Source organism: Serinus canaria, chromosome 1 (genome assembly GCF_022539315.1).
Source record: "Serinus canaria isolate serCan28SL12 chromosome 1, serCan2020, whole genome shotgun sequence".
NCBI classification, from domain to species: domain Eukaryota; kingdom Metazoa; phylum Chordata; class Aves; order Passeriformes; family Fringillidae; genus Serinus; species Serinus canaria.
The window spans coordinates 76,485,060-76,512,171 of NC_066313.1; the positions used below are offsets into that span (position 1 = coordinate 76,485,060).

Sequence of the window (27,112 nt, forward strand, 5' to 3'; positions counted from 1 at the left end):
TTAGATTGGATTTTAATCTTCACAGAAAGGGTTCTTGGGCATTGGAACAGGCTGCCCAAGGGAGTGATGTAAGTGTTCAAAAAACCTGAGGGAATGAGGGAAATGGTTTAGAGATGAACATGGCAGTGTTGGGTTAATGGTTGGACCTCTATGATCTTTAGAGGTCTTTTTCAACCCTAACAATTCAATTATTATATGATATAACACTGACATACAAAGGTTTCTGAAAACCTATTGCCTGAGATAAATTCAAAATACTTAATTCTAAATCTCCCTAGAAGATCCCAAGGGCCTGATGTGACCAAGTTTTCTGCTGCAGCAGGCTCTCCTCTGATAAGAACTATTGCCAAGGAGAACCACAAACTACTACCCTTTTATGAGCTTAATCATAGTTAAACACCTGTCCATTTTGTCTTTCTGATGTGATTTCAATCTTTTAAGTCTGCAGGAAAATTCTATGTTCAAACTGAGTAAGTAATGCTTTATTTTTTCCAAATGCAAATCAGTGAGAACACTAACTTTCTTTTTTTTTGTTTACTTTCAGGAGGTATGTTGCTACAAGCTGTGGCTAGCAATTTACTTTGGTTGCAATGAACAAGAACAGACAGTTCAGCAAGTCACTGGAAAGCTATGTAGAATAAATTATGAACTGTGTTTAACTCATTGTTAATGTATGTGGTTTGGTATAATAGTTATAAAAAAAAAAGACAGGCAGGCAAGAAGGAGAGGAAGGAGGGAGATTGGGAGAGGGGCTGAACCTTGCCAACTGGCAATATGCATGCAATTCTGTATCCCCTTTTTTTAAAAAAATACTTTTGTTTTTGATGCATGTATGCAATAGCAGACAAATAAAAGCATAGAAAAAATTACAGTAGGGCTCTAATAACTAATAAGTTAATTAATATTTGTTAATGTCAGAACATTCCCTAAAGGAAGATTTAAAAGTTGTCTTAAAAATGACTGCCTTGTCACCAAATATATAAATGTCTCTTTATAAAACTCCTTACTGAAATTCAAAGTCTATTGCCCTTTCTGATGTTTCCTCACCTTTGGGAGTTCTATATTTACATACAGGCACAAACAAAAAACAACCATGTCCCATGGCTGGTGTTTACAGTCCTCAGACATTCCTGTCTGCCCTCCTCTTGTTAGTGATTGCATGTTACAACAGCCTGTGTTCCTGACGGTCATGTTTTATTATTTCAATTCTTTGTTTTACTGAAACTGATCATCCATCTCATAATTGCAACCAATAATCTTTGCACTGTTTTGTGTTATTTCTGCAAAATTTCAGGAAAATAATTTCATTAATCTGCAACTGGGATCAATTAAAATATTGCATTGTTACTTTACGTAACTTCTTCCTACAAACAAGTTCTGTAGGCAAAAATGATAAATGGGTTAAAAAAAGAAGTCTAGACAAGTAGATAGGTGATAAATCCATCAACAGATACTAAATATAATGGCCTTAATATAACATCCACTTCAGAAAGTCCCTAAATGACTTACTGCTGGAGTGCAAGACAGGGAATGAGGGCATAATTGGGTAACCAGAAGTTCAGAGAAGGATGAGCTATATATGCCTCTTTCTGAGACTGGCCAATTTTTAAGACATGGCAAATTCACTGTTTATCTGCTAGTTTTATGAGCACTGCAGAATCTATGACATTCCTGGATATTCATCCAAAAAAAGAAATCAAAAGGAAAGCAATGTGTTAAAGTTATTTTTTTGGGGGGATAGCACCCCAAATGGGCTTTAATCTTATTAAATATGAATTGTTGACCAAAATAAAGTGAAAAGAAAGAAAAATCTTAAAATCTGGAAAAACTCAAATATCTTACTAATCTCACCATGCATTATTGTTTCAATTCTATCAAACCAAACTAAAATTAATGTAGACTTCCTAAAAAAATCATGCATTTAAAGGTTTTGCAATATATTGAAGGCATTCTTTACTTATTAAGACTCTAGTGAGAGATATGTTAGCTATTTTCAAAGGGCTTGGGTGAGTTTCTTTGCTCAGGAACATGGTGCATAAATTTGAATCTACAAAAGAGTTAATCAGATTGGGAAATATATATCCTGCCTTCAGGACACATTCAATTAATATGCATTCTTCTGACCTTTCTTAGCTGAGTTTATTGTCACTCAATATCCTGTGAAGGATGGAGTTCTTAGTAAAAGATAGTCAAGACTCTCTACTCTCCTGTATAATTTTAATTAAAATTTGCACTAAGTTTGGTTTTAATAATTCTTCTCTGGGCTTTGCAAACATTACTGCTCCAAAAATGAAAGGGAATATTATTAAAAGTTCTGTTTCAACAGTTTCATGAGTCTGGGCCTGTCCTTTAGTGAAATTCTACTTATTTAATGTATTGAGTTATTTAGAATTTAGTTCCTCAAAATACTATATTGTGCATTGGGAGAGGAAATATTCTAATGGCTAAGGGACTGGAGAGGGAATCTGGAGATCTGGGTTCAATTTATTTTCTAAGCACAAATTTCCTGTAAACCTTGAGAAAACTACTTAAAACTGCTTGCTGTTCACATTCCTTACTGTGGAAAAATATATCTCTGTGAGATTTGGCTACTGTGGTATTTAAACATACTAACTGCTTTAGAGGCACTTCAATAAAATAGAACAAACAGGGGTTGAATTGGGAAATAGATACATCCAGATCTCTAAAGCAGGAAGTGATGTAGAAAATAACAACTTGACTTTTGTGTGGCGTGTACAGAAAACTGTCCCTAATCCATGCTTTGGAAGACACTTAGAATCATAGAACATATTGAGTTGGAAGGGGCCCATAAGGATCATCATGTCCAACTACTTCCAGCTACAATCACTTTCCATGGACCAGCTAGATCTGCTGGGTTTTACTAGTCTGGTCTTGTATAATGATGCTTACTCCCATAAACCAGTGCTTTTGAAGAACTTTAACTCAGTCACCTAAGTTTTCCTTAATTTTATAGAAATGGCTGGAAGTGGCAACATGAAAAATTAGTATAGTTTCTGACTATGACACAACCTAATGCAGGTTGTGAAAGCTTTTATTTTGGTATAATGGTTTTATATTTATTGTATTTTTCTTTTGAGTGTTCCCAAATGTGCTTTGTGGTCTTTTGTTACTTGTTCTCACTGTTCCCTATGACTGGCATTGATTTAAAATATTGATTTTCTTTTCTTACTGAAAAATAATCTTTGTGTTTTCCATTTCAACAGGAACCATTTAGCACAAATTCATGCTGAGGCTCCATGTTGCCACATTATTTTGCTGTTGTTGATATTACTTTAACATATTGTAGTGTGCTAGAAATTCCTGCCTACCATGAGTTACTCCTACAAGCTCAGTAGGAAGCTCTCAGTTCACAAATAAAGAAAAACTGAGGACTAGTTTTTAGAAAAAAAGCCTAGAAAAATTCTTTGAGCATGTTTTTACCCTTTAAAGGCACTTTGTGTCTCTTATTTTTCTTTTCCTATAAATTTTAGAGGTTGCTAATGATTTTGTCACTACTTTCTTTTTGTCTTTCTGTCTGCAAAGACTTGTAAAGAACACATACTCATTTAAAGCTGACCTGGAAAGATCATATCATATCTTCCATGAAACTGTGGTTGGTATTACTAACACCAAATAATGACATCTTCAGCTTTCTCAATACAGACTTTTGTAATGAACAGAAAAATTATGAACAGTTTCCCACTGTGGCTCCTGTGGGAAACAACGAGCCAGACAGCAATTCCCTGTTCATGTTAATATTTTGGGCAAAAATGAAATGCACAGCTGAAGATGGAATGATATTTAGAAAAAGCTTGAGGACACTGTGTCTGATGTGTCAGCAAGAATGGAAGTGGTCACTTACAAACTCTATGTGCAGTCATACTATGACAGTAAAATCTTCAACAGATAAAAGATACTATATTCACTTTTAATCATATGTGCTTCACCTAGGAAAGAAATAGAAGGTCACAAAGCTATGATGTGAGCAAGCAAGTGACATAGTGTCAGAAATTTAAGTCTACCTTTTGCATCAAAAAAGGTCAGTCCTTCATGCTATGTATTATCTCATTTTGTTAAAGAATTCTGTAAAATTACAGAAGTCTAGAGAAACGTGAAGGAGACTACAACATGAAAATCAATATCCAAAGGCATAAAAAAACCATAGAGGGTGGAGGACATGGTCAGAGAAGAAGGAATTGAGTGTTTTAGCAGTTTCATGATGGATATTTTGAATATGAGAGAGAGACATGAACAAAGCAGTACTTAGGGATTTTCACTGCAAGAAAACAAGAAAAGTATACACAAGTGGGTTTTATCTTCTTCTCTTTCATGGGAAGTAATTATTGGTGAACAAGAAAATTTGGAAGTTTTTTTACATACTAATTTAATCTTTAGTGTCACTTAGGAATCAACTGCAGAAGGTGTGCCTACTCTGTCCTATTTCCTTCTTACCTACAGTGGCTTTCATTAAATTATATACATGTATTTCTTCCAATTAACTGGGGTCCTTTCTTGCAGTGGAAGAAAAATCTTCTCTTTCAGTTTGCTAAAATTAAGTTTTGATTTGAATGAGTTTATTATTTGAGTACATGAGTTTATTCAGAAGATTAACTGATTCTGAATCCTAAATTTCTGAGGCTGCAATTAAAAATATCCCCCATCTTTATTGTATGCCCCACTCACATTTACAGAAATTGCATCAGTTGACAGAAGCTTGGACACTTCAGTGATGCCCTTAGCACTGAAACAGTACTGAAAACCAACCACATTAGCTTTACTGAGGAGACTCAGGAGCAGAGCATGCCAAGTGTAATGTAACAGCAAACTGGTAGTTTTGGTGAGGTAAAAACAGAAAATAAGGAGGAATGGAAGGTTCTGCAGAGAAACTAAATGTGTAGGCAACAGAAGAACACACACAATGTAGTCCAGCCCCATCCCATCTTGGTATCCTCCATTGTATATGGGGAGATAGTAAATACTGGGAATTCTGAAAAAACTCAAAGACACTTCCATTGTTTTCTACTTGTTCATAGAGTATGGAAAGAAATGGTGAAAGTGCGGTGAATAGTGTAAAGGGGTGGATACTCCAACATCTGGCTAACTCTCAGAAACTGGATGGAGATTCACAAATGAGCTGCTGTTAAGTGTGTGCTCAGTTTTGGCTTTATGCTACTGCAGATGAGGAAGGTAAAACTGTTACCCTCCTCTGCTGTTTGCTTGCCTCGTTTTTTCGAGGCCTTAACCATAGTGGGAGCCGCAGCTGAAGGGACAGTGTGGGGATTGACTGACACCGACTGTGCTCATGCCAGCAAAGCAAAGCCAGTTTATTACACTTTACCAACATTTATAGGTAAATACGTTTGTACAAAATTTTCTACTCTGACCCCTTTGTCCTGGTCTCCTTTAAAAACACAAACTTCTGATTATTGTTCTTATGCTCACAATGTCCTTTATTATCTCTTTTGCTGGTAAAGTCTTTGTTCTTCTATTATTAAAGTGGTCAGTGTTAGAGGGTCAGAGTGACCAGACATGATGTCTTCACTTCAATTCTTGCCTTGAGTTTAGCTCTCCTTTGGCTTTCACTGTACCAGGGCTAAAAGGTCTGTGGTGCTACCCAGTTCAGCTTCTGTAGCTGTCTGATCTCCAACAGGACAGTAAGTTTACTCCTGGGACACCTCAGTTCCCTCTCTTGTCTGATAATACAAACTGGCATCCACATCAGTTTATGTTAATAAAAGAAGTTATGAATTCAGATGGCTGAAATGATTGCAGTTTATTCAGCTCAAGGAAGAAGGGGACAGGTTAAATACATGGGGTAAGAACCACTATCCTTTTATGTTATGAATTAAAAAGATAATCTCATAAAACTAGAGTACTAAACATATTTTGCTCATATACTTTTTTTTTTTTTTTTTTGCATACTGTAATTCACCTTTTTTTACTGAAAGAGACCAGAAAAAGAGTAAGCTTCTCAAACACCTGGACCCCCTCTGTCGAACTGGAGTTAGTCAGTATTCATACTGTACCGGGGCCCCAAAACCAGACACAGTATCTGGATTCAGGCTTACCACTGCTGAGCAACACAGTATCTGAATCCAGATACTGTGCCTGAATCCAGACACAGTATCTGGATTCAGGCTTACCCCTGCTGGAGATAATTCCTTCCACACAATGACCCAGGATCCTGTCGACCCCCTCTGTTGCCAGGGAAGGCTGCTGGTTCCTGTTCAGCATGCTGCCCACTGAGACTTCCAGGGCCTTTTCAGCAGAGCCTAGCCTCAGCTTTTGCCACAGCTCGTTCCTCCTGAAGTGCAGCCTGTTCTTAGTGAATTCATGCTAATGTCCCTGCTGGTCCTTTCCCCAGGCCGGCTTACTTCGCCCTGAATAGCAGCTCTGCCCTTAACTGTTTCCTTCCTAATCTTGCAGTATGGACAAACATGCTGCATGTGCCCTCACAGACATTAATCTACCATTTAAAGATGTAAATTTGTGAAGGATTCTTAAATTCTAAATAGATTTAGGCTTGTCATTTGATACATGTGAAGTAAAGAGCAACCAGAGGTCAGGCAGTGTTTTCCTATCCCAACTGAAGTAGGCTCATTCTAACAGAGAGTGGGGTTTTGCACTACTCCAAGGTGGGAGGAGAGAGAATGAGACTATTAGAACCTGCCCTTCAGTACTTCAGATTCCCTGTCAAAAAAAAAAAAAATCAACATGAAACATTTGGGATAGAGATTGGCTGCTGCATGGGGAAGAGTCTGGACACAGTCTTGGACTTACATGAGCACCAGAAAAAAAAAAGTTATGCATTATTTTTCCCATAAAATTATTATCTAATATTCACAGATGCCATCTCTAGAAAGGTACTCATATGTTCTCATAAAATCAATGAATCACAGAATAGTTAGGGCTAGAAGGAGATCATGCAGTCCAACCCCCTGCCAAGTCAGGGTCACCTAGAACAGTGACATAGGAATGTGTCCCTTGGGTTTAGAAATCCATCAGAGATGGAGTCTCCATGACCTCACTGGCAGCCTGTAAAAAAAGTATTTTGCAAGATACCTGTTTTGTCTGTGACTTTGGTTCTCAGTCAGGAATGTTACATAATTTATATTAGTGGTCCTGTACACTTAAATTTTGAATTGGTTTTAATGCCTTTTAAGAGAAAAGAGGATGAGTCTGTTGGGGATGCAACACAGACTTTAAACAATTAAAACATTGACTGTCAGAATCAGATGTAGGGCAGAACTCTGGGGCCATATCCTGCAGCCACTGTAGCCATTAAGACTCTGCAACATCAACATGTTTAAGAAAGGCTTAAGGTTTTATTAAACAAAAAAACCCACCATTCTCTGCTGAATTCAATGTTATTCTTCTTTATCTTCATTTTTCCATGTTCTGTACAGTTGCCTACTGAGACAATATTGAACTTTTTTTTCAGCTTGTCAGGATATATACCCTGAAACAATTGAGGAATTTAAGGTCACAGGGTTTAGCTGAGTTCTTTCACTCCCAAACTCATTAATAATATGCAATTTCTGCCAGAGTTAGGTTTCAAAGCTAATATCCTGCCAAAATAAGTGTCATCTTACAACTCTCATAGCTATCTCTTTTGTTTTGCAGATACTCTTTGTGAAGGTAAGAAGTCTCAAATTTGCTTATACTACAGCAAATTTGACAGCCAAAAATCAAGTGCATCAAGATTTTTCAGCCAGACGTTGGTTTTTAATCAGCAATTGTTTGGGTCTTTTTCCAAAATAAAATCAGGGTCAGTCTCTAAGATCCAAACACATGGAAGTATCTACTTGCAGGAACTCCTAACAAAGAGAAACGGAACAATGTTCATGGCATAGCTGGTCACCTTAAACCGTCAAGTTAAGATCAGACGTGGCATTGCACTTCTCATTTACAATTTCTCTTAGAAATTCTTTGTTCTTACTTTATTTTGTTAAGCAAGAAATGCTTGTTTTCTAATCAGCAATCTCACCAACATTTTTTATGTGCAAAGCAAGTAGTTACTCATCCTAGTTAGTGCAGTGGAGGAGGGAAAGGTGATGGTAGTCAGCCTCAGCCTGTATACATGGCTGTAAGGTACTGTACTTAAGAGGTAAAGGCTCCCTACGCAATGTCCTTTGTCATCCCACTGGAGATATGTTTACACCGTGAGTTTGTTTTCTCTTGTTTTGTTTCCAAATTGAAATTCCTCAGTGTGCCACAGCACTTCACTAACTCTCAGCATCCTTTGATGGGGAGACCACAAGAATGGAAGAAGACAGGTTGAAAGAACATATTAGGTACAGTCCACATCTATTCTGCCCATCTCAGGTGAACTGTGGAACAGTTTTATTCCATGCACCAAAGCCAATCCTCCAATACTGCCTCCAATAGCCCTATTTCTTCCCCATGAATCATACAAACCAGGCCCAGGTCTCCATACTACCAAAATCACTCAAGCAGGGACACTGAGAGCCAGTTTCCCAGGACATCTACTATAATTTCCTAAGATGGAAACTCCACCACTTCCCTGGGCAACTTTGCCAGCATTTAGTCACCCTCAGAGTAAAAAACTGCTTCTTGGTGTTCAGAGAGAGCCTCCCATTGTTTAATGCTGTGCCCTTTGCTTCTGGTCCTGTCCATGTAAGAGGATGTTAATGCTTTTGCAGGGCACCAAGGCAACGGAAGTTAGTTTATATCTTACTTTCCAGCGTCTAACTAAACAGGTAGCACAGGATGGTCCCTGCAGAATCTCTGGTTCATGTCAGGGAAAATATGAGTATGAACTGCAGGAATTGCAGAGATGTCCCCAGTGTCATCAGCAACTCATGATTGTGGTGCTTGGCACTAGATAGGTCTTTAATCTCAAATGTGTTAAATACTTTCTCCAGTTAACTTGACAAGTATTTTTCTACCAGAATTTAGCCTGCAAACCCACAAATCTCAGAAGCACAAGTCTTTAAAATCAGGCTGTAGATAGGGCCTGCTGCTTCTATTTAAAACTTTTTGGAGCTGTTTAAATTGTTGCTACATCCATTCAGCTTTTAGTTTCTCTCCACAATATTATCAGCTGTTATTGTTATACCACAACCACCACACACCACCTCTGAACCCCATCAGGTTCCTACAGGTAGCTGGAACCTATCCATGGCCATGGAGAAATGCATCTCCACTCCACCTACAACCTCTGTATTCCACACCTCTGCACCCCATCATTGTCCTACAAATAGTTAGAATGAACCATTAAATGTGTGTGTATACATGTATGAGACATGAAGGTATCTAAAAATATACATAAATAAAGTTGTACCTAATTATAAATTTGAGAGCTGCACAGAGGAACCTAGGTGGTTGGAAACCACCAGTGCTGAGTATTTTAGGCATTCCTAGGAGCTGGCTGCATAGGCAAGCAGACCAGCCACCTCTCTGATATTGACCGAATACAAAACAAGAAACAAAAAAAGTATATATAACTGATTTTTTTAGTAATCTCCATATCTCTTAAAAAAAAAAAAACAAACCTGGGTTGAAATTTATTGTAGTCATGCTTTAGAGCTCGCTGCTGCTGAAGGAAGCAGTTCTCACATTCCTAGACTGCTCCTACTAATGTTCTGGGCCTTTTTTTGTGTCAGAAAAAACATTTATGCAGCTGCAGGGAGTCTGATCAATAACAAATTCACTCCTCTCCTCCTGCCAACTTTAACTCCATTCCCTGAACAAGTGCGGTGCCAGCTCAGGCATGTTGTGAGGGGGATGTATAGCAATGAGGAAGGGTAAGACTATCTTCTTCCTGCAATTCTCACATTATGACCTGATGCAGAACAAAAAATCCATTTCTCAGAACATTTTAAAATCATTAGATCACCCTAATATGTAGACCAGCAGTTAAAAACCCACAAAAAGTATTACATCACACAGAATACTTATATTAATGAATGCAGAGGTATCTAATGAATGGAAGTTCCAAACTATACAAAGCAAGTCTTGAAGCTCAACTCTTATTTCTGATAACTAAAAGTTAGAGTGTGCATAAGACACATAAAACATAGAATAGCAATCCTGTTTACTGCCTCCATGATGACAGCACCAACTCAATACAGCTTATTTGTAGACAGGGACAGTAATGCCATGAAGGATAAACTTCCTAATGGAAATTAGGACATGGACTTCATATAGTTAATGGACTATTGGACTAATGGACACCTAAGCAGTTCATGCAGTTTAATGTCTTAAAAAGGGTCTTAAAGCACTGTTTCAGAGCTTCCCCTGTTTCACGAAAGGATGAAGAACAAGAAGGAAACTGCTGTTTGAGTGGAAAATTTAAAAAGTTGAATATATGACGTTTATGTCCACTGGGACACAATTTACTGTGTTCAATGATTCCTGAAAGGGGTAAAAATGCAATGCCACAAAGGCAGACCAGGTGACTCAGATGGTGTCTTAATTTTCATCTGAAGTTTTCACTGTGAGTTCAGTTTAATTTCATCCACATACCTGAGACTTTTACTTGAGAACACCACAAATGATGTTCCTGTTGCTGTCAAAATCAAGAATTAAATTTGGGAATACGAATTATCTTTTAAGACATATGCTATAATCAAATACATGGCAGTGGATTGGCAAAGAAGAGATATTTGAGAATGAACAGCTTGTGGAGGGGATGGTAGGTGCTTGCCAGCTTAGGGTTCAGGAATGTACATGCTGCCAACAAGAACATGTATTTTAGCTTACATGTTACACCAAACATAACCAAATTTGCCAGAAAATGCTATAGTAGATTTGGCTTTCTATTCTGAAGTTTGTTTTATCCAGAAGTGACATAATTTAACTTGCAAATAAAAATTTGAGCTGCTGTACATTGCTCTGCTCTAAAAATGGATTTATAAAAATATTACTTATCTTAGTCTGGATTTATTTAAACAATGAGGATAGAGTTTCACAAATTAACTTCTATCCAAGTAAGAATATCAAATCTTGAAGTTTCAAACACTGCATGGCTTGGTTCCTACATGCTTCTTCTCCCTTAATTGTAAGCCGATTTTTACAAAGGAACAAGAGAAATTAGGTAGTTCTGTGTTTATTATGATTAGTCATGCTTCTTGGCATATGTTATGGCATTTTGCACTTAATAAACAAGCATTTATGATGCAGCTATCCTAGGAATGAAATATATTTGTATACAAATTCTGAGAGATAGAACATGATTAACTATTTTATTTTATTTTTTACCATCTTAAATCTTTCTCTCATAAGCACACAAAACAGAACCTTATTGGGAAGGATTTTTCCAATCTTTTCCCTTTGAGGGTGGTATATCTTTATTTGTTGATCTGTGATTTTCAAGGAAAAAATCTACACTGCAGAAAGCAAGAGGTTCAAAAAATATATGACTAAAACTATGGTAGCTATTTCTCAGCATAATTTCCCTATAGCAACATTTGAGTGATGCTGGTAACACACTCAGAGATTTATTAAAAAGCAATGTCATACCTGTAGACATGCAGGAGCTCTGCCTTGGGGCTTATTCACATCAACAGCCACAAGCTGCCAACCTCCAGCAGCATCTTCATGAAACATCTTGAAAGGGAAGACTGTTGTCAGAAATGTTTTGTGTGGCAATAAATACAAGTGAGATCTAATACATTCCCCTTAAGGACCAGCATGCATTTTCATGACAGCTAGTTTAAAATAACAGAGGAATGATTCTTTCTGCTACAGAAAAAAAGAGTAACATGCTTTTCCCAACAATTGTCTGAATTCTACTCAGACTACATCAAACATAATGTGTCTCTATTAGTCCTGATATAGAAAACAATTCAGTTAATCTCTGACCAGCATCATTAGATAGTGGTACCTGTTCAGAATAATTTCCTTACTAAGGTAAGCTTATCCTAAGAAAAAAAATACATCGTGACACCTAAATAAGCTTCAAGATGCATTTGGTAATCTTTTTTTACTGGCAAAATTATTTTGCTGCAAGGACCACTTTATTTTTGTTGCACTGATACAAATCAAGAGTAGCTGGACAGTCCTTATGTATAATTTCACAGAGATTAAAATTCCTGTAAATAGCTGAGCATTTCCAAGCTCTAATGATGGCAATGGAAAAGGCTCTCTTGACCACCGTGGTATTCACATTTTATCAATAGCCCCTGGAAGAGCAGACATAGGCATTCTGTTTTGTTGGTTTTTTTTCCTCAGAAATTAGGACACAAAATGATGCTGGACATAAGGAACAGTGAGACACCACACCTGAAAGTGATTAACACTGTCCTTGAAAATGTCCTTGAAAGAAAATGAATGGTTCTAGCATTTTGAGTTGCCATCTGCATATATTTTGTAATGAAGTGTGGCAAAGTTCCCACCTCACTCCCACCTTTTCTTTGAACCCAACACTCAAACTAGTCGCTTCAAGAACACAGCCACAGGAGGGTGGCTGAAGCTTAAAAGTCATTCTGAGAGAAGTGCTTATTAGACTGGGGACAGTGTCACCCAAATATGGCTGTAATTCTTCCAAGTCGTTATTTAGCATCTCTGCACTGGGAAGAGTTGCCAGCTAAGATCAGCACAGTTACTCCTCTTTTTACCATGCTTTTAAGTACATTGCTAAAGTGCTTTAGAAGAACCTCCTTTTACCTTTTATAAAGAACCCTTCCTAGGCTTCGACCCCTGGACACTCATTTTCTTTTCTATAGGAACAAGTTTGAGGAACAGCTCAGTAATGTACGAAGCAGGAAAATTAAGGCATAGCTCTCAAGGCTACTTCCTGCACAAAACAAGCATGGATTTTAGCTTTTGTTTGGTGCTTTGCACAAGAAATCCTGCAAGATATTTTCTGTTATTCTTAATACAGAAAAAGATAAATAATTTTTGCAGTTTGTAACCTGGACTCTCTTGATATCCCATTATGTCATGGACTCGAGGAATGAAGTAGCCATTCAAACCATTTGCTTGTCTGCAGCCAGCAAGCAATTTTTAATTTGCATGATACAGATTATATTCAACATATTCATGTTCTTTGGCATCACGACATTATTTTGAATATTTTATATTTTTTAATGTTGGCTGCTTCTTGTGTTTCCCTACATTGAACTCTCTGTTCCATCCTCTAGTTCAGAGTATGTTGGATAAGCCTATATGGCTCAGAATTTATCCTATGAACATTAAGTTCCTCAGGCTAAGCATATGTCATGTAGAAAAGTCCTTTTTTTTAGACTTTAAATTGGTGTCACAAAGTCTGCTTTGAAAAAGACATATATATATATAGAGTAGAAATTATTTCCACAAAGTCTATTTGAGGCAAAAAATGTAGCAGCCAGCAGAAAAGGACTAGATTTACATATGCATTACAGGAATATAAAAAAGAATATAAAAATATTCAATAATTAATTTTGAAAACTTAAATCCTTTGGCTTAGGAAAACAAATAATCTCCAGCTACATGGTTAGAAAAAAATTCCCTCATGGGTATATTTTGCACATCTGTCTTTCTAAGAGCTTTCTGCAGGCAGCTGGTACTGGTTCTTCTCAGAGACGGCAAAGTGCACCACCCTGGAAAAGCCTGGTCTTTTGCCCATTTGGGACACATAATCTGATTGTTAAAATAATGAGTGAGAGAATTTAAATCTCAAACCAGTAGCTCTTTTTCATACTGGGTTCTCTCCCACTACTCGGCCCACCCTTTCTATCATGGTTTCTTCTTCCCCATTATTTCTGTTTGGGGTCTCACTTTCTGTGGCTGCCCCAGCTGTGAGCATATCTCTTTCCTTGCCCTACAGCCTATTCTTCCTTGGTCTCAACACACCCTTCTCAGTTCCAGGACCAGCTTCCCCAAACACTTTAGCTACCCTCTGACCCCTCTTCTTTCAGCTACTTTGGAATTTCAGCTGTTATTTCTTAGCACAGAAAGTGATATCCAGTAGCCCTGACTTCAAACCCACCAATGAGGTTATAAAAAAGTATTTTCATACTTTGTAAAAAAGAATACAAACACAGCAATAGCATATCTAGCCATATAGAGAACTCTATTATAGTCTTCTCTATTATTCCTTTCTAAGAAAGACTAGTTAGATAATGAAACCAAGAATTAAAATTTTTTATGAAAATTCATATATCAGGTTTAAAATATAGGTACCAACATGCAAAGTCAAATATATCATATATGATAAGAACTTTTTACTTATTATTAATGAACTAAACCAAATCAAATCCCCAAAGAATCTCAAGTGCATCACCTGGGTGGTGGCAGTTGAAGTAGTACTGCTCCTAGACCCCCACATCTGCTGGAACTGCACTCTAATTTCTGCAAATGTTTCAATGATGACTGCAATAAAAACATTCTGTAAAAGAAAAAGGAAGAATGGCTGACACAAAGCTCAGCAAGCAGAAAAGTGTAGAAATTAATTCTAATAGATCTATGTTTCAGACCAATTTAAAAAGACAGATTTTTCAGTACCTTAACAAGCCAGGCCAGAAAGAAAATTAAGGTGATGAAATAGAAATATGAACGCCATCGGGGAAAACTGTCAATTGCTCGGTACATGAGGAACACCCATCCTTCCTGAGAAGCAGCTTCGTAAACAGTAAATATACTTGTGCCTGTCAGAGGAAAAAATGAAAATGTTTGGCATTAAAACTCCCTGAAAGTTTTCAGTATCAACAAACAAACTTTTATCTATCCTATTTTTGTTTATTCTAAAGGGTGTCAACTCTCCTCTCCTCCTTCAAAGTTTTTCAGGTGCATTTCCACACTTATTCCTTTTGCAGTTGAATATTAATTGGTTTTGTACCAGATCAGACTGACTCCCTTTCCTCCCTGGACAGACAAGTATAATCCTTTAGAAGTGTTCACTGGCAGTATGCAAAGGCCTCCAAAGGCAGAATTTGTCCCATAATTTGCATTCAGCAGCATCCCAGAGAAAAGGCAAATTTAACAAAGAACAGCATTCAGTAGGTTAAAGAAATCACTTGATATCAGCAACACTGTGTAGCAAGCAGCAATACACCAAGAAGGTGCCTGATACTAGCAAGCACAGTAAGCATCTACAGAAAGCTACTGAACTGCTTTGAAATTCAGGTAGGAGCTGCATTAACATACATATGTTGCCTTTCAAAAGCATTTTTAAGTTGAACTTGCTATATCACTCTTGAGGGGGTGGAGAGAAGATGAAAGTAAAATTATGAGAGACCTTTTAGTGAAGAAACCACTTCTGAGTAACAGCTATAATGCTACTAATTTTAAACATAAAGTCCAAACTCAACCTAATATCTGAGTGATAATGTGCTTTAGCCAGCTTGGCCTTCCTCCTTATCTCTGCAATGAAAGCTTCAAAATAGAGACCAGTTATGGCTTGTAAGTCATTCTTGTTTAAAGCAATTTTTGTTCCAAGAAGAAACACAATTAAACTGTGAAATTAAACTGTGAAATTTCACAAACTGCTGTGAAATCACAGAATTGTCCTACAGCCACCCGCCAGCTCTGCTCCACTACTGCTTCGTTTCATGGAATGGCTTTGATAAAAGAGAGGGAGCATGAGGAGCACTGCCCTTAGCAAAACACAGCAGCTGCTAGCAACATAAAGACAGAAAGCTGACTATCTGATCCTTTTCACAGAGAAAGAAGTGGTTCTGGGCAGAAATTCCAGAGTCCAGGAGTTTCCCAGAAAATCAGAGCAGCTTATAAGAAGCTCTGTGCTACTATTTTCCTGTTGAATTTGTAACATCTATATCCTTTTGTCTGCTAACAGGGATGGGATGAACCTGGACCAATTTTGTCTCAGAGTGTCCCTTCTGCAGATAAATCTCATATGAGAGGAGAGGGGGAAAAATTGATTTTTTTCTGTATAATGCCTACATTTGATAGGAGGTGTCAAATGGTTAAGATGGGCATGGTGGGTAGGCAAAACTGTTAGGTTTTTTAGTTTTTTGATTCCTTGTTTTTTATTGCTTTTTATTTTTATCCCTTGGTTCTCAGGACCAAGGGAAATGCTTTCCTTCTATTTTCATTAATGAAAATAGAAGGAAAGGAAAAGCATTCAAGCATAGAAAGCAAAATCCTTTCTATTTCTTTAGTAGAAAAAGTGGTCTCTATCGATACTGAAATATTCATCAGTGATTATTTCATGGGTATTTTACATTTCAAAAATTCAAAAACTAATGGTTCAATTGTCTAATAATATACTGTTGCTGAACTGATTAAATTATTGAACAAAACAGTGCTGTTGAGGACAGGCAGGGATTAAGGGGAAAAAAAAGAATCTATTAAAAGTTGCTGGCTAGGAAACTGTCATTAGTCATTACCAATGGGAAAGTCACAGTGAAGATTAGTAAAATAGAGGGGATGTCATGCAAAGTATTTATAACACATCACTGGGCCATCTGCCACAGTAAAGCAATACTGTGAACGGACAAAAATGCACAATTAACCCAATTAAAATGAGTTTGCCTGTGACACTAAAGTAAAAATGTCTCTATAGTGTATAACTGGTAGAGGCTTAAAGCTGTTAGAAAGCAATCCCTCTTAAGAAATATACATTCTTGCTTAACATATGTGACTAAAAAGTAATAAAACTTTCATTACTGATGCCAGGCACCATGCAGTTCACTGTCTCTTGGAAATCCTCTTTCATACAGAATAAGGGATGCAACACCGTAAAATGTTTTGTCTTGAAAAAGAAGAGTTATTCTCAGTTAACATCTACCTCACTGCATGTTTTTGCTCTTCTGTTTTTTTCTGATTATTTCTTTAATTTTGGACTATATTTTCCTAAAGCCAATGAGTAAGTTATTAAAATACTCTCCTCTCACAGCAACATACTCTGTTTTTCTCACCATGTTCAAAGCCATATGGAGGGTGAGAAAATATCAAAATTTTAAGTGATGGTAGGATACATCCCAAAAAACCAGACATGGGAATGCTGCCATAAATGAAACCTAACATATGCCCCTCAGATCAAAGGGCAAATTCATTGTTTTCCACAGATGTCTGATTCTTTTAGTGACAAAGTGTCTTTTCCTACTAGTTCAAAGGGCTTACCTAATGACAGAGTAGTGCTAAGAGTCTTGTGGTCAGGGCATATGAGAACACAGATCCCTCAGCAGCAGGAATATGGGTGTCACAGGCAATGAGGACTTGAAAACCTGGAGGGCCTGGCTATTCAATACAAACAGAATGCAGTCACCTCTTGTCAAACTCCTGAGCATTAGGATCATCATTTATGCAATGTAAGTGCAGGCATCACTGAGACTTTTCAGCCATGAAAAAGCTTTGAATTATGAAGAGAGTTAAAGACGTGGTTGTTATGATACTGCTCATCAGCTTAAGCATGTTGGCATGGGCAGCCTGCTGAATTTGAGATATAAAATATCTACCAAATATTTATGATATTTTCCTATTTATTTCAGTAAATGTTTAAACCTTGAAAGCATTCAGTATTAATTTGGGAGGAACTTTCTGACAACAAAATAGGTAAAATAAAGTAATATGCTTTGAAGTCTTTGTGTTTTGTTGAACTTGTCTAATAAATTCCATTTTGCTGTTATAATAAAACAAAGTCCTTTAAACACTTAATGATAGTTAAACAAAAAAAAAAAAGAGGAAAACACTTCTCAGTAGAGATTAAAACTCATTAAATCAACATCATAATCTGTATCAATCTCAAATGACTACTTTTATCTAAGCAATAAACACTTTCCCTTTGGAAATGTTTTACAGCTGTACGTGGTTAGTATCAAAAAGAAAACTAAAAAAGTTCAGAAAATGAAATATTTAGCAAAATACTGGGAAAGAGATTGAATCTTGCTCGTTTTATGTGACATTTTCATTAGGTGCATACTGTATAGAAGACAAGACAGCAATCAGAGACAAACTGTGTCCTTACTGATACTGTATGTTTAGTCTGTGGGGATTTAGCACCAGAGTGCAGGGGGCTTATTTCTTCTTCAATACACTTGTCTTTCAGGTCTAGAAGATGGCAGCATTAGTCTGAACGGGCTGATAATGGAGGAGAAAATAATTGATTTAACACTAAATAATTATAATAAAAGAAAATTCTAATGGTATCCATACCTAATCAGGAAGCAAGGTAACCTGGCTCTTCCATGCTCTACAGATGAGTAGATTACCAGGGAAACAAAAAGAATTAGAAGAGCCAGGGAAAAAAGTGATTATTTTTCTTAGGGGAGTAAAATCACCTTTCCTGCCAATACCCTGTCCTTTAAATTACTAAGGAATATAGAAAGTGTGTACTCTTTAAAAACAAAGGGAATCAAAGTTAACAGAATAATAGTACTACTATGCAGGGATGGTCTTTAATGTACTGTATTTTATATTTTTGCACATTTCATAAATACACAGGATTTTCTGCTTGTTTCTGAGACTCTGACACCACCATGCTCTGTGACATCATCTCCTTCTATAACCAGCTCATTCTGTGAATGGACAGCATGAGGAAAGGAGTGCACTGAATATTGCTGTAGTTTTATAATAGCAGAATTAAAGGAGCAGAGCTAAAAAAATCACATAAAAATTCACTGAGTTGAGAAACAGAAACCTTTCCTCCTAACTCAATGATGCATTCTTGCTTCTTGATTCAAAATCACACGTTACCTGAGGAAGAGAATGTATGGTGCTGAGGAGTTGTCTTTCATTAATTAATATCTGTGCTGTGTGTAGCTATTCCAAGTGAGATGCAAAAACTGAAAACTAAATTTAGCTATGCATTAACAGCAGCAATTTCTGCATGTGTAAGTTTATAGACTACCTTGGCTTACCATGTTAGGGTTTTCTAAGTTTTCTTGTGACTGCTGTGAAGCTGCTGAGAAAGAAAATCTACAGGAGGGCCACTTTAGGTAAAAAAACCAAAACAAACAAAAACCAAACCAAACCAAAAAAAAAAAAACCAAAAAAACCCCAAAAGTTTGCTTTTAAAATTTTTTATTTTTCTTTTTAATCAGGAATTAGTCAGGTCAGTAAAAATCCATGCGTTGGAATTAAAAGCTTAAACCCCTACCCACTGCCGCGCACGAACCGCAGCAGACGCCAGGCAGTGCCGCTCTCCCTTCCCTTGCTTTACAGCAGCCGCTAGATGGGAGTCGTGCACCTCGGCCACATCTGGAACATCAGCCGGCGGCGGCGGAGCGTCCACCCCGGAGTGCACAGGCTGTGTCAACCTCTCGCTGCGCCGGCTAAAGGATCGATTCTCCTATTTGCCGGCAAAGCCAAGCCACCTTCTGGCAGGTGCAGCGCCACCTTTCACTCTGTGGCGCTGCACGCTGAAAGGCAGCCTTCCTTAGTACGGCTCTGGGAGGGACTGTCCATAAAGCAATGACCTCTGCCTTAGCTATGGAAATGTTATCATGCCTGCTTCTGTCCCTGCCTCTGTCCCTACTTACCTTCACTCAAAATCACAAAGCTGCATGTTTCTCCAGGACATGGGTATTTTAATTGAGCAGTCAGCTTTTAATTTGTCTTTCAGTACTAAGGTATTTGTGAAACACAGCATGTGGTCAGGGTTCTCCAATTGTTTTACACTATTGTTTCAGTGAAACTAGAAAGGACTAAAAATTGTCCAGAAATGCAAGGAAAAAGTTGTTAACACCTCTGGGAAGCAGCTGGCAGGCTGGACTGAAATCAACTAAAAATCAGCTAATCCTGAATGGCTTAATGGGGCTGCTTGCCCCTGAGTGAACAACCTATTTTACCTTCCCAAATCAACTCTCACCAGCCAGTCTGCCAGCCAGCAGAAAATAGGAGAAAAAGGAAAAAAAAATCCAAAACATGCCAATGCTCTACTCTGTTGAAACCTCAAGCCCCAGTGCCATTTTCCTGTAACTAAGCTGCTGAAAAACTGATTTACAACAGCAGAAAAAACCCACACTGCCAGTCTGAACATAGTCTTTTAATCCTTGCTAAGCATAGTGACTTAAAATATACAGTAGTGATGTGTCACTGATTCTTCATTTTGAAAATCTATTTGCTTATGAGAAGATGAAGCTTTTATGTGTGAGAAAAGACTATAAACAGAGACTGTACAGATAAAAGCACCAATATGGAGATAAAGAAAATTTCAAATATAAGTTCTAGGATCAATGCAAGCTGATCTACAGACTTAGTAATAAAAAGACAGAAAATCACGGAATTCCCACGTTGGAAGAGACCTTCAAGATCATTGAGTCCAACCCATGCCCTAACACCTCAGGTAAAGCAGTCAGCTTCTGGAAAAACAAATAGACTTGCCTGCACTGTTTGCTCTATTTGCATTTTAGAAGTCAGCTTACCAATATGAATGCAGCAATGCTGGCCACATGTATCGACTGCACAGGGTTAAATAGGAGCATGCTCTGGGTAAAGAAGTCCACGCTTCGTAGTACCAGTAATGTCTTACATGTGATAGTGCTTAAGCTCCCTGATGTCATATTTTATGCTTTGAAAAGAGAAATCTGCTTTACATTTTTGAACAAGTCCAAGGTCTAAAGCGAGATGAACATCCCTCAGAATGACTTTACGTGTACTTTGTTTATGGACATCAAGCCAGAATAGCATTTATATCTACTTTTCTTTAATAATTTTTTAATTTAAATAGCTATAGATTCACAAATAGCTTAACAAATAGGGATCCAAAATGTCAACAGAGCTCAAAAGCTGACTTTATGTACAGAAATACTGTCTGCTTTTTCCTTTTGGCAATTACACAGCTGTAGGACTAATATACTGTCTGTCGTATAATCACTTTTGTGAATGTGGGGAGGCAACTTTACAAATTTAGTGGCAGCTGATGAGAATCAAGGAAATGCTGAGCTGTAGCACACATCGCTAGTTGGAAACTCTGCAGCACAGTCAAGCCTCCCACCTCTTCTTCACTCTAGAGAGTATTAAGGACACCACTTTTCTCAGGTCTCTGGGGTCTCATCTTCTACAGAATAGGCAGAGATTCAGGCTGAAGCCTAGAAGTAGGACGCTGCCATAGCTCTGATTTTCCCTACCAAACTGTAAAAATACTCTTCAGATCTAGAAACCAAGAATATAGAAACCCCTAGGCCTTGGATTTAAGAGTGATGTGAGTTTAAGATGAATGCTGTGAAGATGGGCCAGCCACCACCTCAGTCTTTCCAATGAAACGCCTCTGATTTCAAGTACAGTCATAGTGGAGTCAATGCCTGTTACAGTAAATGTTATGACAAATCTGTATAACATTAAAAAAGTTCAATGGAGGTATCTCTATAATTTAATAACTTATTACTTTGAAAATGAACCATCTTTTTATAGGACTGTCACTCCTTCTTTTAAGATTACATATGTAGACATATTTATAGAGTAAAAGTGGAAGCCCAGAAATCAAAATTTAGAAATTCCCCCAAATTGTTACATTTCAAATTTAATGAAAGCTTTAAGGGTTATTATTTTAAAGAGAAAAGCTTAAGGCAGAATTCTTAGTAGAGATATTATGTATTTGGATTGCCAAATGCTGGGAATGATTATTAAAAACAAGGTAGTGATGGATTACTTTGTTAGAGAAAAAACAAAGTATGCAAATCTTTGACATAAAGCATGCAAATTCAGCACTGAATTTTATACACTATTAATCAAAACTATTCACTTGTTTCATTAGCTTTTCCAATAGTGACAGACAGAGCAATCTAATTCATTATAAGTACAATCATGAAACAGCAAAGCTGCTTGGTCCTAAAGCTCTATTTCAGTTTCATTTGGTTCCTCTGGGCATCACCTGTGAATTGAAGGTGCTTCTCTGAGGATGTACTTGCTTTCTTAAAATGAAGAGGTTGGCGCCTTTCTCTTGAATGGATAACATTTTCAAAAGCAGGTGCATGAGATTTTACCACAATGAATGGTAAAACTGCTGTCATCTTAAATAAGACGCTTTTAAAAATCCGCCCCAAAGAATCCCAATTTGATTTGCTTTGGCTATAGTGCACATCTGAACAAGATTTTATTCTTGTATAACAGTTTCACCAAAGGGCAGCAAGTAGAAAATCCCAACTAACAAGACCTGCTGAGCATTCAATGAACATAAGACAGTAACAGCACATAGATCAATGCATTTCTCTGAGAAAAAATAACAGACAGTAAAGCTGGTTAAATAGACATTATAAAAACCAATACATGTCAGAAATCTCATTAGCCTCCACACATCTGAATAACAGCAACAAATATACAGTGTCAAATGCATCTTAACAGACTAATCCAACTGAAGAGACAATAACTTCTTCTCTTGAATGGAAGGAAGAAGCTCTATGATTGACTGTTTCAAGAAAACCCAAATGAAACTCATTCAGTGACTTCTTTATCTATTACTAACTACTCCCTGGTGCCTTTTACATGCCACTAGAAGGAAATTAATTCATCTATTTTGTTGATGTGAGGGACTGGTTTGCCCACTATCCTAATACATGCAGTTAGAAATGGTGTAGAGACACAGACAAGTGGTTTAGTGATCTAACAGCACACTGAATCCCACAGCACCTTTATGAGATAACCATATTATCCCAGTTCAGAGATGACTGTATTAAGTTAGGGACTCTGAGACTCTCCTCAAGCAGTGACACAATCAATGTCAAAGACAAAATAATCTTAAAGATTTCTGATTTTAAAAGAGCTGGGTGTCAAAAGAGAAAGAACCTGTTTTTGTTTTATTAATAAAAAACCCCAAAACCATACATGGATGCCAGAAAAAAGCTATCAACTATTTTTCCTTCCCCTCAGAAAACAAAAATACTGAATTGGAAAGAAAACCAATTCTTGTAACATCTGACTTCTTTTATTCTGGACTGTCTTAAAGAAAGTATTTGCATGACCAGAGATCTACTGAATATCAAAAGAATTCTTGGAAGACTAGCTCTAATGGACTAAAGGAGCTGGCAGGTTTATTAGGAGATGAAAATCAAAACCTTTGGCAAGAAAATCTGTATAAACTGCCAGGTATTTCTTGGAAAAGAGAATTTCCAAAGTTTTAATTCACTCTGTTTAAACCTTGTTTTCAGTATTATCTGCTTCTGCAGAACTTCTTTCTGATCTTTATGCACTACTGAAAATAATCCCACACACCCATAACAGAAATTTCTGGGATTTCTCACTGTCAAATCAGTGTGGGCTTTTTTTTTTTCTCAGATAGGCCTTTTTCTTTTTTTATCATCATCAAGTTTACCTGCAAAGATGTTTATTCTTTGAGTAGGTGTGTGTCAGCTCTGTGCTTTGACTCAAAGCTGCATTAATTTTCTACAGACCAATGACATTTATCGTATTTTTTCTTCAAAGCTTTTTGCTAAAGTGGAAAATGTGGCATTTTGTTCTGAGACACATGAACAACATGTGGTTTGAAAAAAAAAAGGGATGTGTATGAAAAATAAGTTTTGGTGTTGCTCATTGAAGCAGTTTCACAAGAAATACACATCAGACCTAGTCTGAGCAATTTTTATCAAAGGATGAGCTAAAGAGATCTCATTTTCCATATGAAAATTGTTTGCAGTGGGTGAAATAAAATCAGAGCTTGTAGATCTGAAGGTGCAAACAAGTGCTATGCATAAATTCGGGTTTGATTTTCTGCATGCCATTTACTTCACTTTCTCTACTCTTCAATTAAAAAACAAACAAAAAATCCAAAAACCAACCTTGGAAGTCTATCCACTCCCTTCACTGAAGTCAAAGGTACCTCTAAAAGCACACATAAGGATATTTACTGCTGGACATTATAAACATGTTGTTATCCATAGCAATGTGTCTGCAAATCCTACCGTGGCTTGGGTAGAAATTTTGTGTTGTTACATTATGGCCTCATATTTTTCCTGACAAGAAACAAATCCTGATCCTTGTTTGTTAAGTTCTGCCAGTTCATTTCTGTAATATTTTGGAGAAGAAAATTATGTTCCCAACATTTAAATCGCACTGCCCAAAGTCAGGAATGTGAGCTGATGTTCAGATAGCTGGATATAGTCAGATTCTTTGAGGCATGGAAGGCCACAAATTAAAAATTTTCAACCCTGGCCTAAATGCTAGTACTTGAAGCAAAAGAAGAATCTATCATTCCTTTGTTAGAAACAGAGTTAAATTTATGGTTCTGAGATTCTAACATTTAAGTTCTCACAAAACATAAAAAAAATATAAAAACTTAAAACATATATTTTATCAACATGGTGTTTACAAAACACTTATTGAATTACCTGCCGCATAAAAAAACCCCAGAGATTAATACTATGAGATGCAGTCATGAGAAAAAAGCACAACTATTTCCAGACCCATTTATTTTACAATCTCTCAGAAATGGGCTTCCTAAATGAAGACAAATGCAACATAAGAACCTCAAAGAAATATCTGCTTCCAAAATTGACCATCAGGCAGATCTCTGGTACCCTGGCACTAAAACCCTTTCCAATTACTTTCCTAAGAAGCTTGTAAAAGTACCAACTAAATGCTGTTAGTAGGTGCTCGAATGTGCTTGAATCAGGGATAACTGTAATAGAGAAGAAACAACTGCTAGCAGACAATAACAAGCAGTGGAATAACTGAGAGTTTTTCTCCAGGAGAAAAACTCTTTAAGAACACATCAGCTAAGCATCTATAAGAAATAAGATAGGAACAGGATAAGACTCAGTCCTGGAGTGGCCTGGCAATGAGCTTGACCTTCAAATAGACATCTTTTTTAGGTTCATACTATTTTCTCCAATTAGAGAATTGAAGAAAGCAATAAAGAATTCTCTAAAGCCAGTGCAGCATCTTATATTTACTAGTTATTAAAACAAAAAAATATATTACCATGGATAAAGTAATCTGTATTTGTTTAAGCTGCACATAGACACTACAAAGAAATGAAGATCAAAATTCAAAAACCACCTTGCATTAGGGTTTTGCCTGGAAAGTGTTGCAGGAGTGGTGGTGCTGAGCCAAGTTCCATTGCTTCTGAGCTGGTTAAATCATATTTTTCAGCAAATATAACATTTTTATTTTTCTTCCATAAAGGAAGCATTCATGAGTCATAGGTTGTGGATCTAACTTCTGTAAAGTAAGAGATGTAAAAAACATTGGGAATAAAAAAAATGTCATGCAGGACATGATTTAATGATAAATTTACTCTCAGTAAGGCTCTGACTACTGTGTTAAAAGCACCACAGCCATTCTATATGAAGTACTGATTTGCTTTAAGCTGACCCTGCCCCTTAAAATCACCCTTTCTTTTGAGGGCTTCATTTTGTAATGAAAGGTTGAACTGGCATTGTCTGTCTGCACCCCAACTTCCACCAGAGCAGGTCTGCTCTTCTATTTCCAGCATAAAGCTGTCCCAAAGGCATTAAGCTGGTACAATTTCAGCATTCTGTGCCACCCTCAGTGACACTGACAGTAACACATTCATGTGCCCTGCCTCATCCTGTGCAGTTGTTACTTGGGTCTCATCACACGTCAAACCACAGCCTGAGGCTACTGCAAAGTAGCTCTCCTGCCGGCATTTATGGAGTGAAACACTGTAGCTGCAGCTACCTGACCTTATCTTTGGAGGGATGTGCCTGCACCACATCTGGTTCAGTCTGACCTCAGCTCACATCTTCAGCACTATTCCAAAAAGGCTCACATCCTCAGCATCTTCCACTGGCTGACATTCCCACATGCCATACGTTTCGTCTATACTGGGTTATGAAATCACATCCCAGGCGGGCTGCAACAGCGGGATGTGATGCAATGCTCATGGAAACTTTGAACTGAAAAGTCTCAGGTTTTTGATTTATGTTTTAGGGTCACAAGGGTGACTCATGGGGTTAGTGGAGATCAGAATCAACTCCTGTACATATGGATATCAATCATTCAGCTCTAGAATAGACCAGGCTTGAGCACTGTAAACACCTGTCAGTCCACATCATACTGTTTGCAGACCAAAGACCAATGCAAGTACATGATTTACCTAATGGAAATCCTACCCCTGACACAGTTCCACAGTTCACGTTTTCACAGTATATGGCTCAGCAGCACTATGCTTCTGAACAATACATGGCCAAATATCCAAGTGTGAATACAACCAATTGCAGTATGAAGTTCCCAAATTCAGCCTTCCAAGAAATAGAACACACAGAGGGCAAAAATAGCACTAAGTACTTGTCTCTGGCCATAAAGAAAGGCAAAGGATAATACTGGCATTGAAACAAGTAGACATGAAATTGAGGTAGGCTGAATTTCAGGTATTTTCCAATCATCAGAGAAATGAAGCCCTGAAAGAGTTTTTAATCTTGTTTTGCAACTTTTTCTAAGTTGTGACTTCACAGTTTCAAGAAGAATGACTGTAACAGAGTTCCCTATGGTCACAAGAAGGAGTAGACAAAAGCATCACCAAGGTTCTTATCAGATGAAAAACAAGGCCAAAGCAAACCCTAAGTTCAAAAGAGCCCAGTTGTTTTAAATAACACAGTCTGAATCCTCAAGTAGAAAATAAATTTTCATTTTCGTTGGCTTCCGGACAGAGAAGATTTCTAAGAATTCTTCTAATGAAGTTAGGCAGAAAGGATTAACACTGTGATCTGGGCAGGAAGAACTAAGCAATGTGGCTGATTTAATAAAGTACTGCACAACAGCTGGGGAAAGTAATTCCTTAGTACAGTGTCTGGTTATGTTACAAAGCACATGTGTACTCTGAACTGCACTGAAATTCTCCAGTGAAAACTCAGTTCCTGAGTTGCACCTTCCCCCTTGTGCCTGAGGACACTGTGGACATAGGTGCAGTTCTGTATCTGTCTGTGGAAAATGAATTGCATATAAAACTAACAATATCTCTATACTTTGGTCTAAAATGTTCACTGCAGAAGCTCTAACAATTGGAACACTTTAAAAGCTGCTGTCAGCATATCAGGTCAAATCTACCTATAATTCTAATATTTAACTGAAATGGAAGACTACTGAAGGACTGAAGGAACTAAGCATGTGTTTAAGCTCTTGGAGATCTTAAGAGTCATAGGTCCATGAAAGCATGTGTGTTATGGATTTCATAGCATTTCTAAAGAATGAATGAAATCAGAAAACATCTGGAACTAGACATGCCAATAGAGACTTGTTTGTCTGGTATAGTATAAAGCATCATATCTGAAAAATTTGGTAATGTATTTGAGCAGAGAATAGAAACAGATGG

At 37.3% G+C, this 27,112-nt stretch overlaps 1 protein-coding gene across 1 annotated transcript in view; it reads right to left on the reverse strand.

Annotated features, from left to right (window-relative positions):
- NALCN (sodium leak channel, non-selective) overlaps positions 1–27,112 on the reverse strand; it is a 214,350-nt gene that overhangs the window by 131,374 nt on the left and 55,864 nt on the right. Inside the window, exons 7-9 of the mRNA XM_030234675.2 lie at positions 14,449–14,591; positions 14,228–14,332; positions 11,485–11,571 (exon numbers count right to left, since the gene is read on the reverse strand). Of these exons, the coding sequence (XP_030090535.1) occupies positions 11,485–11,571; positions 14,228–14,332; positions 14,449–14,591 (335 nt within the window). The remainder of the gene's footprint in view (positions 1–11,484; positions 11,572–14,227; positions 14,333–14,448; positions 14,592–27,112) is intronic.